Consider the following 19316-nt stretch of genomic DNA (forward strand, 5'->3'; position numbering starts at 1 on the left):
GGACCAGTTTAAGAAGACTGAGGTATTGTAGAGAGAACTATATGTGAAAACACCCTAATACAACTTTTATATCCTATCCAACCTTTCTGAAAATATTCAACACAGCTTTTTTTTTAAATGTTTCCATCTCATTCATATTCCTTCAGCTGCTTCTTCTACCAAATTGAAGCCATCGTTTTTATTGTCAGCTTTAAAATACATATATATATATATTCCACAACTTTCAAACATTGGTATAATTCAATTCAATAATCCAGTGTAGTGTCTGCCTTTTAGCATACAGCATTCACACCGCAAGTTGTTCAGAAGTTGTATTCTCGAGAAATCAGACATCTGGAAAACTACTTTAGTGACCTCTCATACCTGCATTCCACTCCATTCCAGACAGAATACCAGCTGAGATCAGTTGCATTGTTTTTTTAATCAGGGCAGCAGTTTTCAGATTACATCATGTGCTTATAGAATTGCAAAAGGGTTCTCCAATGTTGTAGAAAGAAGTGGCTGATCTTTAATTCAACATTGCCCATTATCAGCAACCATTCATCCAATGTTCCAAAGGCACATTCTGTTTACTAATATGATATCATTTTAAAAGGCTTCCTCATAATGGAAACATGCAATTTAACTTTGGCAAAACAACCATGTAGCCTGTTCAGCGGCTGTAGCCGACAAACGGTGAGTGATTTTAAACCGAGATAGGGTGTCTGTCAAACCCTGTCAAACTAACGTTATCTGTTCCTCTGCACTGTGGAGTAATGTCTGGCTATGTGAGACATCAAGTTTGAGTCGAGGTGCTACTCTGCTCCCCGAGCTGCTTCCTCTTCCGTCGGCCCTCCTTCGGCTGCAGGGACACCCAGGTTATAATAGTCCAGCTCCATGTCCTCCTGTCTTTCCGGCTTCTGCCCCCTGCTGTCCTGGAGACACATTACAGCACACAGATGTCAGAATCAGAAAAGGCTTTATTGCCACAATACAAGTTACACTGATGTGGAATTTTCCTTGGTGAATGTTAATGAACAAACAAACAAACATATTTAACATAAACAATGAATACAGAAACAAATATATACATACAACATAACTGTTGCATAAAGAAAACAAGGCTGAATGGTTTAGTGCAGAATGTACAAATAATATATAGTATGGGCAGATGTTATGTCCAGGATGACTAGGAGTGGTGGTGGTTATTGTTATCATTCAGTAAACTGACTAAGTGTAATATTGTATAACAATGGTATAAACACTGATTAAACCCAAATAGTGAAGTGCAGGAAGTTTGATGGAAACTAGGGATTTGGATTTTTGATCAGCAGATTAATTTCTGTGAATGTTCCATCAGAGATGAGTTTTTAATTTGCATGATTTGATGATGAATTGGATAAATGAGTTTTCTGTTATTTTTTAGCAATTTTTAAAGCAGTGTTATTATATATTATAGTATTACAAACTTTTAACCGTTTAGTTTATAAACCTCTCTCTATCCTCCTTAAATCAACAAGGCATTGCGGCCCCCTGTAAAGCTTTGGCGACCCCTATTGAGGGTCAGGACCCCCAGGTTGAAAAACAGTGGTCCAAACAACAGGCAGTACAAGTACAGTGTCTGTACCTTGTAGTAGAAGTAAAGGGCAATGTTCACCAACAGCAGAGTCAGCAGCAGGACGACCACTCTGATGATAAAAGGTGTTGAATCTGATGGATCTGATAAACACATGGATATTAATTATGTCACACAATATGAGTCCAACAGTTGTGAAAGTCTTTCTCCATATCTTCTCCGAACTTCTCCCACACCCGCTGCTTTGCGTCTTTCACACCAAAGACTGCAGGTCTTTGGCCCGTCAGTGCCCTGCTGCTACCTTCCGAGACCTCCTGGATGACATATTACCAGGTCTGTCCAGAGTCTTCCCCCACCCCCTGACCCAACTTACCATCAGACAGTCTCTCCAGTATTTCATGGCCTTTTTTGAGATTGTTGCAGCCCAAAATTCCTGATTTTGCGGGAATTTTTGTAAAAAAATGCAATAAAAGTTGTGATGTCTATTGTAATTTGTTTTTGGTATACTTCCTTAAAAAGAAAATAAACTTGTTTTCGGGAGAATAAAAGTACTCTTGAGTTTTCGCAAGTAACCAACAAGGCTCAGGATGCTGCAAATGTTCGTCTAATATGAAAATGGCTGATGGATTTAAGACAAACAATAATTTATTGAATTAATCAAATTTGAACATTTCTGCCAGTGGCTTGTTGATCTTTACATTGTTATTAGGGCCCGAGCGCCGACAGCGGCGAAGGCCCTATTGAAACTGAAGGAATTATTCTTTCTTTCTTTCTTTCTTTTTCCTGTCAAATTAATTGGCTTTTTGAGGGCCTTACCATATTCTAAAACTCACCAAATTTGGCGGTCGCATCAAGTCTGGTGAAAATTTACGTATTTTAAGGGTTTCGGGAATAGGCGCACAAAAATGGCTCGCTAGCGCCCCCTAGAAAGTTAAGAAAATTGAGCCCCTGCAGTGCGTTTAACGTAGACTCACGAAACTTGGTACACATATGTAACATGTCAAGATGTACAAAAAACGTCATTACAGCCATACCCTAAACCCAACAGGAAGTCCGCCATTTTGATTTCAAAGTTCGAAATTAGTGTGATTTTGGCCACTTCCACATGTCGTACTTTAACGAACTCCTCCTAGAGATTTCATCCGATCAACTTCAAACTCGGTCTGTGCCATCTTAAGAAGTTAAAGATGAAAAGTTGTTAAAAGAAAAACTTTTCGTCTAGGGCGTGGCCGTGGCGGGGCGGCCATTTTGTGCGTTTCGCCGCTGAAACAGGAAGTGGGTGTAAGTCGAGTGTACGTTGTCCGATTACCTCGAAACTTTTTAGGATTCATAAGAGTCCAACCCTGAGGACAAATAAAGGCCGATATTTACTTAAAGTCATAGCGCCCCCTAGTGGCAACAGGAAGTAGGCCTAAAAGTCAAGGTGCTATACTTAAACGAACTCCTCCTAGAGATTTCATCCGATGGACTTCAAACTTGGTCTGTACCATCCCAACACCTTAACGATGAAAAGTTATTAAAAGAAAAACTTTTAGTCAGACGGTGTGGGCGTGGCGTGGCGGCCATTTTGAGTGTTCAGCGATGAACAAAGAAGTTGTTGTAACTTGAGTGTACGTTGTCGTATCTGCCCGAAATTTCTCACGATTGACAAGGGTCCGGGCCTGAGGACACCTACAGGCCAAAATTGACTTTTGGTCATAGCGCCCCCCCGCTGGCAACATGAAATGTGCCTTATATGACAAACATCATCCGATTTACATGAAACTTAGAATATGTGGTCTACATTTGATACTGAGCCGCCCCCTATAATATGACCACGCCCACTTACTCAGGCCACGCCCCCTTTCATAACATTTGAACCGTTTAAGGTAGAGACTCGTGTGAGGTGTCATTGAACTCAGCAGAGACTTCCTTTTTAATTGGTTATGGTTTGACCCGCCCCCTATGCTTAAGCCCCACCCCATTTCATAAAATTTGAACTTTTTAAGATGGACCCTTGTGTGAGGTATCAATGAACTCAGCAGAGACTTCCTTTTTAATTGGTGATGGTTTGACCCGCCCCCTATGCTTTAGCCACGCCCCTTTTCACAGCTAATGAACCGTATGACGTAGAGTCTTGTGTGAGGTATCGTTGAACTCGGCGGGGAGTTCCCTTTTAATTGGTGACGATTTGCGGCGTCTGAGTGCCGTGCGAATGCACGGTCGCAAGGAGCGGCGTCCGCCGGTAACCCCGACGCGCGCAGAGGCGCGAGGGCCCGTCCATCGCTGCTCGCAGCTTTAATTAGGGCCCGAGCGCCAACAGCGGTGAAGGCCCTATTGAAACTGAAGGAATTATTATTGTTTCTTCTATTATTTTCCCGTCAAATGAATTGGCTTTTTGAGGGGCTTAATATATTCAAAAACTCACCAAATTTGGCGGTCGCATCAAGTCTGGTGAAAATTTACGTATTTTAAGGGTTTCGGGAACAGGCGCACAAAAATGGCTCGCTAGCGCCCCCTAGAAAGTTAAGAAAATTGAGCCCCTGCAGTCCGTTTAACGTAGACTCACGAAACTTGGTACACATATGTAACATGTCAAGATGTACAAAAAACTTAATTAGAGCCATACCCTAAACACAACAGGAAGTCCGCCATTTCTATTTCAAAGTTCGAAATTAGTGCGATTTTGGCCATTTCCACATGTCGTACTTTAACGAACTCCTCCTAGAGATTTCATCCGATCAACTTCAAACTCGGTCCGTGCCATCTTAAGATGTTAAAGATGAAAAGGTGTTAAAAGAAAAACTTTTTGTCATAGGGCGTGGCCGTGGCGGGGCGGCCATTTTGTGCGTTTCGCCGCCGAAACAGGAAGTGGGTGTAACTCGAGTGTACGTCGTCCGATAACCTCGAAACTTTTCAGGATTCATAAGAGTCCAACCCTGAGGACAAATAAAGGCCGATATTTACTTAAAGTCATAGCGCCCCCTAGTGGCAACAGGAAGTAGGCCTAAAAGTCAAGGTGCTATACTTTAACGAACTCCTCCTAGAGATTTCATCCGATGGACTTCAAACTTGGTCTGTACCATCCCAACACCTTAACGATGAAAAGTTATTAAAAGAAAAACTTTTCGTCAGACGGTGTGGGCGTGGCGTGGCGGCCATTTTGAGTGTTTAGCGATGACCAAAGAAGTTGTTGTAACTTGAGGTAATGCGTTGTCGTATCTGCCCGAAATTTCTCACGATGGACAAGGGTCCAGGCCTGAGGACACCTACAGGCCAAAATTGACTTTTGGTCATAGCGCCCCCCCCTGGCCACAGGAAATGCGCCTTATATGACAAACATCATCCGATTTACATGAAACTTAGAATGTGTGGTCCACATGTGATAATGAGCCGCCTCCTATAATATGACCACGCCCACTCACTCAGGCCACGCCCCCTTTCATGACATTTGAACCGTTTAAGGTAGAGTCTTGTGTGAGGTGTCATTGAACTCAGCAGAGACTTCTTTCTTCATTGGTGATGGTTTGACCCCCCCCCCCCCCTATGTTGAAGCCCCGCCCCCTTTCTTAAAATTTGAACCATTTAAGATAGACCCTTGTGTGAGGTATCAATGAACTCAGCAGAGACTTCCTTATTCATTGGTGATGGTTTGGCCCGCCCCCTATGTTGAAGCCACGCCCTTTTTAATAAATACTGACCCATCTAAGGTAGAGTCTTTTGTGAGGTATCATTGAACTCAGCAGAGACTTCCTTCTTCATTGGTGATGGTTTGGTCCGCCCCCTATGCATAAGCCACGCCCCGTTTCATAACATTTGAACCGTTTAAGGTATACCCTTGTGTGAAGTATCATTCATCTCAGCAGAGGCTTCATTTTTAATTGGTGATGGTTGGGCCCGCCCCCTATGCTTTAGCCACGCCCCCTCTCACAGCTAATGAACCTTTATGACGTAGAGTCTTGTGTGAGGTATCGTTGAACTCAGCGGGGAGTTCCCTTTTCATTGGTGACGGTTTGTGGCGTCTGAGTGCCGCGCAAATGCACGGTTGCAAGGAGCGGCGTCCGCCGGTAACCCCGACACGCGCAGAGGCGCGAGGGCCCGTCCATCGCTGCTCGCAGCTTTAATTAGGGCCCGAGCGCCGACAGCGGTGAAGGCCCTATCGAAACTGAAGGAATTATTCTTTCTTTCTTTCTTTCTTTCTTTCTTTCTTTCTTTCTTTCTTTCTTTCTTTCTTTTTCCCATCAAATGAATTGCCTTTTTGAGGGCCTTAACATATTCAAAAACTCACCAAATTTGGTGGTCGCATCAAGTCTGGTGAAAATTTACGTATTTTAAGGGTTTCGGGAATAGGCGCACAAAAATGGCTCGCTAGCGCCCCCTAGAAAGTTAAGAAAATTGAGCCCCTGCAGTGCGTTTAACGTAGACTCACGAAACTTGGTACACATATGTATCATGTCAAGATGTACAAGAAAGGTCATTAGAGCCATACCCTAAACCCAACAGGAAGTCCGCCATTTTGATTTCAAAGTTCGAAATTAGTGCGATTTTGGCCATTTCCACATGTCGTACTTTAACGAACTCCTCCTAGAGATTTCATCCGATCAACTTCAAACTCGGTCTGTGCCATCTTAAGATATTAAAGATGAAAAGTTGTTAAAAGAAAAACTTTTCGTCATAGGGCGTGGCCGTGGCGGGGCGGCCATTTTGTGCGTATCGCCGCCGAAACAGGAAGTGGGTGTAACTCGAGTGTACGTTGTCCGATTACCTCGAAGCTTTTCAAGATTCATAAGAGTCCAACCCTGAGGACAAATAACGGCCGATATTTACTTAAAGTCATAGCGCCCCCTAGTGGCAACAGGAAGTAGGCCTAAAAGTCAAGGTGCTATACTTTAACGAACTCCTCCTAGAGATTTCATCCGATGGACTTCAAACTTGGACTGTACCATCCCAACACCTTAACGATGAAAAGTTATTAAAAGAAAAACTTTTCGTCAGACGGTATGGGCATGGCGTGGCGGCCATTTTGAGTGTTTAGCGATGAACAAAGACGTTGTTGTAACTTGAGTGTACGTTGTCGTATCTGCCCGAAATTTCTCACGATTGACAAGGGTCCGGGCCTGAGGACACCTACAGGCCAAAATTGACTTTTGATCATAGCGCCCCCCGCTGGCAACAGGAAATGTGCCTTATATGACAAACATCATCCGATTTACATGAAACTTAGAATGTGTTGTCTACATGTGATACTGAGCCGCCCCCTATAATATGGCCACGCCCACTCACATAGGCCACGCCCCCTTTCATAACGTTTGAACCGTTTAAGGTATACCCTTGTGTGAGGTATCATTGAACTCAGCAGATACTTCCTTCTTCATTGGTGATGGTTTGGCCCGCCCCCTATGTTTAGGCCACGCCCCCTTTTATAACTAATGACCTGTTTAATGTAGACCCTTGTGTGAGGTATCGTTGAACTCAGCAGAGACTTCCTTCTTCATTGGTAATTGTTTGGCCCGCCCCCTATGTTCAAGCCACGCCCCCTTTCATACATGCTGACCCATCCAAGGTAGAGTCTTGTGTGTGGTATCATTGAACTCAGCAGAGACTTCCGTTTTAATTGGTGATGGTCTGACCCGCCCCCTATGCTTTAGCCACGCCCCTTTTCACAACCGTTTGAACCGTATGACTTAGAGTCTTGTGTGAGGTATCGTTGAACTCGGAGGGGAGTTCCCTTTTCATTGGTGACGATTTGCGGCGTCTGAGTGCCGCGCGAACGCACGGTCGCAAGGAGCGGCGTCCGCCGGTAACCCCGACGCGCGCCGAGGCGCGAGGGCCCGTCCATCGCTGCTCGCAGCTTTAATTGTTTGTTGTTATTCGCTGTACATTTTGTTGGTAAATGTGAGATGTGAGATGTGAGATGTTCGTGTTACGTCAACCTGTTCTCACTCCCTCTTGGTCAGTGGCTCTCATAGCCACTTACTGACCCAAAGTCTGGCACGTGGGACTGCTGGGATTGGTTGAGGTCATGGGAAACTCCGGTTATTGCTCAAATTTGCGGAAAAATTGCGGTGATTGGTCAAAATTGCGAGTCGCACCAAATTCACGGTGATTGGTTGAATTTGCGTGAATTGTTGTGATTGCGACATCGCAAAATCCTGGAGAGACTGATCAGATGGTGATCTGGTGACAGCTTTGCCCCTCTCTTTATTTGAGTGTCCAAAACATGCGGCCTCAGGCGATACGATTACAAAATCGATCACCACCACTGAGAATTATCGGTGAGTAAAGTTCTCTGCCCCATGCAAAACAGTGCAAACCTGATGCATCTACAGACAGACCTAAAGGAAGACCAACCAGCTCTGTGTGTCGTGGACTTCTTATATACTCCTTTCATACCGATGGCTCAATCAGGGTTATACCCAAGTTGACTGTGTTTGAATGGGGTAACCCTCCTCGATGTAATCTCCTTCTCAACCCAGGTTGCCACGTGGGGTGGATCAAGATAGGATCAATTTCAATGTGAATTGCACACAACCTGGGTTGCTAACAGCTGGGGCGGGACAAATTATGTGATTGGTGGGAAATGAGAGTGGGGCAGTCTGCCACACGCTTTGATAAACAAAAACACATTTTGTCTTACTGCACTTTACGCTGAGTTCATGCAGGCAGCTTCAACAACAGCAGAACGGCGTGCATGTTGCAGAGTGCTATACAGAGCGGTAGGCAATGCCTGTAAAAACCCAGCTGTCTTTTTTTTAGAAAATGAGTTGTGAAGCCAACAGAAAAGCCCAACTTTACCCTTAGTGAAATCTAACAAAGAGAAATGTTCTCCCCTCATCTTAAATAGTCAAAAATCGATAATACCTACTTCCTAGTCTGCACAAAATCATCTAATAAGTGTTTGATGGTTATTATTTGTGCTTTAGAACGTAATCACTGCGAAACAATCATAAAATAAGCTTTATTTATTTCTCGCTCTACTGAACTGATTTCAAGTAGCTTTTATAGCTTGACATATAGTTCTTGTGATATACTGTACAGATGGACGGGAGTATGTGATGTTAGCTGTTCACTGAATATGACGTGTAAAGCCCCGCCCATTTCTAACACTTAAGGTAATTGTTATGCATTGCTCCTGGGTTGTGACCCAGATGATCTCTGAATTGTCATGACCAGGGAGATACCCATGTTGACTGGCTTGGATTGAATTTCAAAAAGAAGGGTTGAACCCTGATCATATAATCAGGGTCCAACCCTGGTTGTTGGTGTAAAAGAGGTCATAGAGGCAAGCTTCTACCTGGCCAGCATCTTTCTATCCTCTGGGTAGTGGAGCATCTCCTGCTGGATGATAAAAGCTGTGAGTTACAGCCTCCAGGGGTATGACTGGTTCATGGACTCAGGAGCATTTCTGTGGGGGATATTTGTGCTGCTGTTAGGCACCCTGGGCAGGTATTAACTCACGAGGAGGGTGTCGGTCCTCCTGCAGTTTGGGGGTGGACCATATTTCCCACAGTGAGATAGTGAGTGAGGTTGGAAAATGTTTCCATGATATCCCGGTTCTCTGAGCACTGAGTGACTGGTTTCATGCTTCTCGCTGTCAGCCTGGTCAGAGTGGTGTAGACAGTGCACATGATTGCCAGGAACCGTCATCATCCGTACATCCGTATTTATACTGAAGTGGTCAAAGCAGTCAGAGCGGCTCCAAGAATGGAGTTCTTCTTCTGTAGCCAATCATTGCAACCCGTTCTGTGAGACCCAGTCAGGGTTACAAAAGCTTAAATGTGCACAGCTCAGATCAGGGCCTTTGCACACAGTCTCCCCAGGCTGCAGTTCCGTAAAATCACTGTCCACACCGCCCTGACTGCACTCACCGCAAAAAGCATAAAACAGGTTTGAGGTATCAGAGCACCCACCCTACCTGTTTCTGTCAGGTGGAGGAACTACACATGAAAATGGCGAGTTAGGGGCTAAAGGATGTTAGGACAGATGTGGTGGCAGTGGAGCTTTGTGATTGGTCACGTCAGAACAAGGTGCTTCTCATAGTGAAACACCTCACTCAGTTCTCAGAGAACCAGAGTTATTCTGGAAACCACACATGCTCTGTCCTTCAGTTTGTTTATTGTTGCCATTTAAACACTTTGTATAAGTATGGTTATTATATGACACAAGATGATATTCGTCACAGTGTCAATCCAGAAACATGTTGTCAGCTGATCATTTTCACTCAGTTTGGACCATTCATCTTCTCCAAACCTGTAAACAGTCTGCTTACCTATGACGCTGAGAGAGAGCAGACGGCTCTCAGAGAAGAAATTATGAGAGAAAACATAGAGGTGATAAACACAGCTGTAGCTTCCTTGGTGGGTGGGCTTTGCAGCAAGAAACAGGAAGTGGGCAGAGTGATTGACAGCTGGCTGGGTGTAGTTGTGTGTTGAGTTGGAGGAGGTGAAGGTGAGCTGGAAGGAGCCTCCTGGGTACTGTGGCTGGATGGAGCAGCTAATGGTGAAGTTTGAGTGCCAGAACACCTGGAATCCCTGCTGCTGGGCCTCCTCGGAGACCCAGACTATGGAGGAGGACACAGAGATGTCGGGCTGAAGCAGCAGGTCTGGAAACACAGAGACACAGACAGACATTTTCATTTTTAGCACATTTAACATGTCAAACAATAACTCAACATCATCATCTGCATATTACTCTGTTCTGTTCCTTCTGTCCAGGTACACCAAATGTTTGCTCTCCACAGAGAAATTCAAACATTTCACTCTTATTTATTTGAGAAGATCTGTGACCCAGAGTAAAAATCTGTCTGTTTAGAAAATGATCCCTAACATCAGATGGGCCTACCTGAGCAGATGAGATCCTGTATGAAGGAAGAGTAAAATGATGTTGCACACCCCCTCTGAGCAGATCCAGAATGAACACAGCTTGACAAGACTAACCACACAGGTCTGCGTGAGGACTCTCTCTTTCCTACAGAAAGAGCAGAGCCACAGTCCAACTCTCTGCAGGCAGCAGCTGCTTCCTTCAGGGTCAGGACAGAATAATAGTCATTCACTGGTCTCCATTCTCCCTTATATTTCAGCTCCAGTGTTCCTGTACAGCGACTGGCTCCTCCCACCAACCTGACAGGCTCTGAACAGAAACCAGAGAGGCATCAGCAAAAGAACAAAGTGTTTCATTAGAAGAGAAAATAACCAAATCAAAGCTGCAGCTCCTCTTCTACCTGGGCAGGTGAGTCCAACAGCTTTTCCAGGTGAGCAGGTGTTTCTATCTGAGCCTGAGCTTCCACACTCCAGGAGAGCAGACTCAGTGCCTCCACACTGGAACTCTTTGGTCCTCATTGGAGCCTCCACTTCTCCATAGAGTGCCCCCTGGAGGACTGAAGGAGGCCCACAGCCAAGCTCCCTACAGACCACCTCTGCATCCTGCTGGTCAAAGTCAGCTTCACACACTGTGGACCAGCGCTGGGTAGACGGGTTAGTCTTCACCTCCAGTCTGCCTGAGCACAGACTGGTCCCATTCACCAGCCTGACAGAGTCTGGAGAGATGATAGAAGATAACATAGATAGAGAGAAAAGACACCAGACACAAAATAAAAAGATGTCATGAAACAACAACTCAGTTTCAAACTGGACTCAGCACAGTTCCAACAGAAGCTGATCACAGCAGAATACATCTTTATAAAACCACAGACTGCAACAATGTTACATCACATTTACATGTAATACACTCTAATTATTATTTTCCATTTCTGAAGACTTAACATGTTTTCAAACTATAACACATCATCATCATCGGCATATACTTCTGTTCTGTTCCTTCTGCTCCGGTACTTCACAATCTTTCCTCTCCACACAGACAAGTTAAAAACGTTTTCACGCTTTCTTATTTTTCTGAAAGGATCTGTGATCCAGAAAATGATCCCTTAAATCTAAAGGCTCTGACACACCAACCTGACGGCCGACCTTCCCGCAGAAAAGGCAGTCGGACTGACTGCCTCTCTGAATTCGGTAAAAAAGTGCCTCGAACACACCAAAGCGACGCTGACTTGAGAGTATGTTCTGCGCATGCGCGAGATGTAATTCGTCTCCATAACAGTGGGCAGTGCTAATTTGTATCGTCGCCCAAAAAATGAAACCGGCAGCTGATTGGACGAATGAGTCAAGTGGGTCTGGCAATCATAATGGTGGCTCTTTCGGAATACAATCTCATATTTTACAAAAATAGTTCACCGAAACGTGTTTCTGAAAACATTTTAAGTGAGAAATAGGCCATGCAGTTGCTGAATCTGTCTTCATTTCAGATCGACAAAGGTCAGTTTAAAAGATTTTTGTCAGAGAGGCATTCGTCAGGCTCATCCCGCTCGTCATTTCCGGGTTAGTACTCCACCAATCACATTGGTCATTGAATCCGACTGCCCGCCTTCCGATTCAACGCGGTCAATCGTCCAAATGAAGGCCGATGGCGGCACGGAACACACCAAACAGATTCGAGTCACCGACCCGCCAGACTGTCCGACGGCCGATAATCGTGTTGGTGTGTCAAGGCCTTAAAATGGACAGGGGCTGGACTCTATCCTTTGAAGGAGTTTTCCCAGGGTGAAGGAAGCCACGTGGGAGTGGAGATACTGACGAGCCCCCGGCCTAACAGGTATTCGTGCCTGAGAAGGAGTTTAAGGAAGATTAAATGGAAGGGGAGCTAAACTTGGTTAAGGTTCTTTAAGACGCTTCATCTCTTTAATCTGAGGGACCTCTAGCCTGGGAAAACCCTGATGAACTTCCGGCAAATTTGAGATTTGCTCTGCAAGTCAGTCTGGCCAAGAGCCCAGTCAAGCCCATTTCAAATTTTTCCAAATCAAGACACCAATCATAACCGTTGAGGCAGGCTTTACATGATGATGATAGCGCAGTAACGGCAAGCAACTTTTGGTTTACATTCAACTTGACGGCCATCGAAGGACAGCAACCTATTGATGGTGCTGTCGCTACTAACCCCGATTGTTGGTCTGATTGGTTTAAGGACTATCCAATGTGTCCAGAGGCCTTTTGCGGGGCGCGTCTGTTGGTGGCGCCTTTGGAAATGAACTGTCAATGAAGCTTCCCCAGACCCACTCTCAGTTACAACTGAGAAGGGTCTGGTGTCAACCAGGCTAAGGGACCTCCTCAGTTGTGACTGAGTGGTAGGGAAATTAGTAGATAGCTTCCTTTATGCCCCTATCAAACCACCCATCCAATCTGACTAAAAGGTGTACCTGGTGGTCCTCAAAAGAGCCCTTCATCCTTCAGATGTAAGTACACTGCTGAGTCTTGACCTGAGGTCATGGCCTCTGTGTAGGGCCATGCATTTGTGTAACGGTTGTTTTGTTTCCCTAAAATACATGTCTGTTCATTACTCGCTGCATTTGAAGGAGTCATTTCAGGCTGGTTGCTGGTCGGCCCAGGGGACTCCTGAAGCAGTGGACATGTATCTTTCATATCTGCAGATATACAGTACTCAGCATAAGTGAATACACCCATGCTAAAGTTACCTTCACCACACCTAGAGATTGGCATGGTTTTATTTCATTTAGCCTAATAGCTGGTTTGATTTGCATTGAGAGATGATTTTATGGAAAGTACCCCATGCTGCCAATCTGTAGGTATGGTGAAGGGTATGTGATGATATGGGGGTATGGTGAAGGGTATGTGATGATGTGGAGGGGGGGGGTATTTTAATTCAAAAGACCAAGGGAACTTTATCAGGATGCTTAGTATCCTGGATCCATGAAATAACTGGCCTTTAAAAATAAAAATCTGCCTGCCTCTATGGGAATTTAACATAGGGGTGTACTCACTTATGCCCCCTGTATTTTAAGGAAGAACATTTATTTATTTATGAAACATTATTCATTCACAAAGAAAAGTGTTTTTAGTCAACTTTAGCATGGGTGTATTCACTTATGCTGAGCACTGTATATATTGGTGCATTCAGCAGCTGATTTACTGACCCAGCAGCTCATCAGACTCCGTCATAGCTTCTGGAGACAGTCTGCTGCCATTCTAGCTGATGCATGTGTGTGTCAACCTGGGAACATTACTGTCATAGATGATGTCATAGATTATGTCACTGATCGGCTTACCTGAGCAGTTGAGAGTCAGGAGGGTGGAATGGGAAATTGATGATGCACACTTCCCCAGATCAGATGCATTCGGAACACATTCATATGGGATCCTCCACACAGATCTGCGTGAGGACTCTTCTCTCTCTCCTACAGAAACAGCAGAGCCACAGGCCAACTTTCTGCAAACAAAATCTACTGTTTTCAGGGTCCAGGCACTGTGACCCTCCACTGGTCTCCATTCTCCCAGATGTTTCACCTCCAGTGTTCCTGCACAGCGACTGTTTCCTCCCACCAACCTCACAGACTCTAAACAGAAACCAGAAAGTCAGAAAAATTAGTGAATTGAATTAAGAGAAGATCAAACTGAAACCGCTGATTCTGCTTTAATTATTCTTTATTTCTCTTATTTCTCTGTGTACCTGTTAGTTCTCCTTCAGCCTGGAGTCCTGATGAGAAAATCAGAAGGTAAACAACAATATAAAGCAGCATTATTTGACCACAGCGGTGGACAGAACAAACACTTTCAGGTTGTTCTGTAAAGAAACTTTTAGCAGCTCAGAAACCTCATTGAACTCCCTCAGGAGTCATTTTACCAGTTTACTATCGGTGATATGAACATGTAAATACACAGAACACAAGTCTGCTGTTTGGTAGGAATTTAAAGAAATCATTATGTAATTATCTTTAACTAACCTGTACCTAATCTAATGTGCTATGGTGAAATCATTGAGCAACAAAGCTGAAAGTTTGGGGGAAGGTGGAGTTCTGCAGCACTTAAGAAAATCTGCTGTCATGATCCTGAGTTTCCTGTTTCATTTTGAAGTGTAATTTTTTCTGTATCGTCTTGTTCAGCTTCCTGCTTTTTTTTTTTCCCGTCTTTATGATTGTCTGTTCTGAAGTCTCTTATTGTCCAGTGATTCATGTCCCCTTATTTCTTAGTTCTTAGAGCTGTAAGTTTATTTTCTTAATTAAATTGAACTCTGCCGGCCCCCAGCCTGGCTGCTCCATTTGCCAGCCCCCAGCCCAGCTGCCCTGTTGCCAGCCCCCAGCCCAGCTGCCCTGTCGCCTGCCCCCAGCCCAGCTGCCCTGTTGCCAGCCCCCAGCCCAACTGCCCTGTTGCCAGCCCCAAGCCCAGCTGCCCTGTCGCCGGCCCCCAGCCCAGCTGCCCTGTCTGGGCTCTGGTCTATGGTTTACAGTTTATGATGACAACACATCATCTTTAAAGCAGTCCTACCAGAGCTGCACAGCAGCAGCAGCACAAACAGGTGATCCATGTCCAGGTGGTCTTCTGTGATAACCCTGTGTGCTGTCCTCAGTGTATCTGCGAACAGGAAGAGGTTCGGTTACCGTCACAGAACACTTACAGCAGGCTTGTGCACAATTCAGAATTGAATTGAGAATGACTCCTAAATTCCAATTCAATTCTTGAATTTGAATTGAATTTGAATTGATGTCATAAACAGGATCTAGAATTACAATTTGAATTTGAATTAAAGGAGGCAGAATTGCAATTCAATAAAAATTCAAAGAAATTCATATACATAATTTAAGTGAAGTGTTTAACAATTAAGCTTTACAATATATGTCAGATATGATTGCATTACATATTCTATGAATGATAGTTTGAACTACTTGTACAGATTAAATTAACAGGAAATGTTTTCCCCCAACAATGAATGTTAAAAGCTCTAGTCACAAAACAAATAATTAAGTTTGATTTATTGTAATTGTAATTTTGTGGAACATGATGGAACATGACTCCATTTCCCAGAATGCTTTACTTTAACCAAGTATTTAAAATAGTTACCAAAAACATTTGAGGTGGACATTTGTTTGAAAGCTTCTTTTCTACACAATTTGATGGTCAACACTGGACTTTTTAAGTTTCAGAAGTCCCTTACAACTTCAGATTATAAATGTTTATAGATTTGACACCTGTAATAACAGCAACATGGAAAATAATAGCAGGCATAAAAGGTCATCTGTAAAAGTTCATTTTGAAGAACCAATTCCAACACAAACACCTGGAAACGACAGAGCCATATGCAAGCACTGCAGTGTTCCAGTCTGTGGCTCCATAAAGGCTACTTCAAATTTCAAAAGGCATCTACAAGTAAGTTAACAGACAGACAGTCTTTTATTTTGAAAACCATCTCTTGATGGTATTATTATATTATACTCTGTGGATAGTAACTCATTACTCTACTCATTACATTACTGTAGCGCAACACAGCAAGAGCCTGTCATATAGCTCATAAAGGGCTTAAACACACCTTCAACTCACAACACAACAGTAACAGCAAACTTAATGTGTTACATTACTCTGTTACAGCCAAATGTGATTATATTATGGCATTACTTCGCAAGGAGTTACCCCCAAACACTGGATATCTTATGTGTTTAAAATAATGCAAGCACACTTTTTACTTATTACTTATTGTAAATCAAGAACACAATTCTTGTCAATTGTGGAATTAATAGAAATATTTGTTCTCTTAAAGAGTGATCTACATTGAGGGACTTTTTTCTTACAGAAGAAAAAAATCAGGAAATCTTGATGGACTGTGAAACCAGCGGTTACACAATCCAGCCAAACCAGAATGAAGTGGTGGTGTTATTTGATTACTTTGAAATGAAAATAACATTGGAACAAAACTAATTAAACAACATTGAGGGGGTAATTTATTTCAAGAATTTGATCATTATCTATATTCTGGAACAGAATGTATACAGGGTTGAGGAGTGACTAGTTACGTGTAATGAAATGATGTTATTAAATTGCTAAATTAATGTAATTGTATTTAGTTGTATTACTGAGGTAACGTGTAATTCAATTAGTTACTAATCAAATTGAAAGGAAATTGCTTTACATTGATAAAGTAATCCAAATAAAGTAATCCAAACCACATTTACAATGGATAACTTATAACAGTAAGCAATTAGATTTCCAAAGTAACCTTCCTAACACTGAATGTACAGTATGTGAGCTTCAACACATTCTTTCTGTTGTGTGACTGTGTGGAATTTCTTCGAATTGCAATGAATTTAATTCCACTTCCTGTCATTCCAATTCCAATTCAAATTCAATTTCCTGTGGGGCGGAGTCAATTTACTTCAAATTCCAATTCATGAATTGAATGGAGGCCAATTCTGAAATTCAGAATTTTGCACAAGCCTGACTTACAGGGAGTTGGACTTTTTGTTGCTCTCACAGTACACACAAACAAATACACATATGGCTAACCCCTTCCAGGGGGGATATTTTTTAATTTGATTGGGGTAAACCTGTAGGAGGAGTTTATTAAAGTACAACGCCTGGAAATGGTGAAATATTTACCAAAATGGCACAGTAAATTCAAAATGGCTGAGTTCATGTTGAGTTTAGGGCAAACCCCCGAGAGGCTTTTTTGTATGTCTCCACTTGTTAGATATTTGTACCATATCTTGTTAGTCTACATGAAAGTTAAAGGAGGGGCTATGTAAGGAATTGTTTTGTAGGAGAATCAAGTTTAAAAATATCAACTAAAAAAACAAATGTGATTTTTAAAATTTTATCATTCGTTTTTGACATGTGTGTATGCACACATCGGCAACTTTTTCTTGCTGGATTTAGTGTGTTTTCAGAGCCTTTATTCATAGTTTTCAGTCATGTGACTGTGTGCAGACCTGGCGGGCAAAACACACTGGGAACTCCATAGAGCTGCTGCACAAGCCTGTCAAATCTTCATCTTTCACAACCCACAAGTGTTTAGATCACCTCTCAAAAGAGAAAAAGATATTTATACAAACTGAAAGTCTTAGTCACATCTGACCCATATAAAGCACCCACTGCGGTGTTTTAATCATCATCAGTGTGTGTATTTCAACTAGCTAGCTACGCTGCTCATCAACTCCTCGTTCATAACATGATACTGCAACTTTCCCTATTGCTCATTTTAGAAAGGCCATCGCAAGAAAATGTGTTGTTTGTTTGTTATATTATGTGCATATCGATTGCATTTCACTATGCAGTTCTGCCGTCGGACATAATTCTGGGAAGAGGATGGCTCACTAGCACGCTAGATAACACTGGAGGTTTGATCATCTAAACAGAGAATTGCGGTGGCCTTTCCTAAAAGTTACAGTAATTTGTTATGATCAAGGAGTCGATAATCACACATCTTGCTAGTTGAAAACTTGTCTCATTCCACTTTAAAAAACAGCTACTTCCCTGCTAGAGCTGTAGGCTACTTTAACGATGTTAAGCTACAGAGTAGTCTTGCATTGCCTAGTCTGTATTGACAACATTTCATTTCCGGATTTGCTCCGTTGCCATCGGATGTCCGTCCCCTTCCTCTTTATTTGTGTTGGCGTTCTAAACTCCGGTGGATTTGTGAGGACTATGGTTAACTGCTCCTCAGATCTCTGCAGGGTAAATCCAGACAGCTAGCTAGACTATCTGTCCAATCTGAGTTTTCTGTTGCACGACTAAAACTACTTTTGAACGTACACATGTTCCACCAAAACAAGTTCCTTCCTGAGTCACTGTGGCTCCGTCCGGAGCTTAGCACCGCCCAAGAAGATTGTGATTGGTTTAAAGAAATACCAATAAACCAGAGCACGTTTTTCTCCCATCCAGGAATGCTGTGTGGACTAGCCAGACCCTCCTCCACAGCGCCGTGGAGGAAGGTCTGGCTATATGAGCATATACTCATTCACATAAATGGTCAGGGTTTGTTTGCATTTCTTTAATCCAATCCCAATGGTCTTGGGCGGCGCTAAGCTCCAGACGCAGCGACGGTGGCTCTGCTAAATAGTCTCAGGAAGGAACTTGTTTTGGTGGAACATTTGCACCCCGTAAAAGATAACGCCACATACAATTATAAATGAAGTTAACTGTTGACACAATACAGTAACATTAGCTATTTAAGCAGGCCTGCCTTGTTGCACCTTCCACTTTTCCTTTATAACTTGACATTTATAGCCCTAAACATTGCTCGGGTGAATGAACCATTGTCGATATATAGACTAGCTACATAGCAATATATCTTGTGTAGAATCCAGAGAGCAGAGGGAAGTGTCAGGGAGCACCCAGATGTAAGAACGCCGCTCGAGAAGCAATTTTCCCAAAGGTATTTAAATGAAATGAACTGATTTGACCATGGAGATGGGAGATACACCTGGTTTGACTGACGTAAAAATTTCACAAATCCACAATTTCCTCCTCTGTGGGTTTTGTTCTGAGGTGAGATTCTCTAGAAACAGCCCAGACTCTCTCTTCAATTCATGCATCAGATTGAATAACTATCTGACATTTTGGCTTTGTTTTGCCCCCAGGTGGGCATCAGCACTTTATCTCTGGCAGCAGTACTACCCTTCTGAACTCATCTCTACTAACATGGGTTCACATTTAATAAATACAGAATAAAATTATGCTACATTACCTGCAGTTTGTTCCTGGGTTCACCTGTCAAACAACTGTACCGAAGCAGGAACAAAATCTACACGACACTGTGTCAGGGGATGGCTTAAGGATATTATTTGCCTTGTAGTGAGAAACAGGAACATAAGTTCCTGGCACACTTAAGTAACATTTTAGCAGAGTGTGACAATATAGTTCCCTGTTATGAAACACTTCTCTAAAACACACTTTAAGATGCATTACAAGAGACTTTTAATCTTTTTGTTCTCAACAGATTCTTCCTA

General features: G+C 43.1%; 1 protein-coding gene across 1 annotated transcript; it reads right to left on the minus strand.

The window, feature by feature from the left end:
- Positions 1-578: 578 nt before the first annotated feature.
- Positions 579-19064, minus strand: LOC120573892 (deleted in malignant brain tumors 1 protein-like). The gene is made up of 9 exons (XM_039823795.1): positions 19055-19064; positions 14866-14952; positions 14051-14077; positions 13650-13937; positions 10755-11069; positions 10376-10663; positions 9804-10136; positions 1607-1698; positions 579-914 (listed from the first exon to the last, which is right to left on the minus strand). The coding sequence occupies exons 2-9, from the start codon at positions 14903-14905 to the stop codon at positions 795-797; spliced, it is 1503 nt and encodes a 500-aa protein (XP_039679729.1). The 5' UTR covers positions 14906-14952; positions 19055-19064; the 3' UTR covers positions 579-794.
- Between the last annotated feature and the right edge of the window lie 252 nt (positions 19065-19316).

This window comes from Perca fluviatilis, chromosome 15 (assembly GCF_010015445.1).
Source record: "Perca fluviatilis chromosome 15, GENO_Pfluv_1.0, whole genome shotgun sequence".
Taxonomy (NCBI): Eukaryota; Metazoa; Chordata; class Actinopteri; order Perciformes; family Percidae; genus Perca; species Perca fluviatilis.

Excerpts from the sequence above, each read along its gene's own strand:
- LOC120573892 (XM_039823795.1), bottom strand. The coding sequence starts at position 14,905 with ATGGATCACCTGTTTGTGCTGCTGCTGCTGTGCAGCTCTG. Across the intron at positions 13,938-14,050 it reads GGCTGAAGGAGAACTAACAG|AGTCTGTGAGGTTGGTGGGA; the intron begins GTACACAGAGAA and ends GTTTCTGTTTAG. Across the intron at positions 915-1,606 it reads CCCTTTACTTCTACTACAAG|GACAGCAGGGGGCAGAAGCC; the intron begins GTACAGACACTG and ends ATGTGTCTCCAG.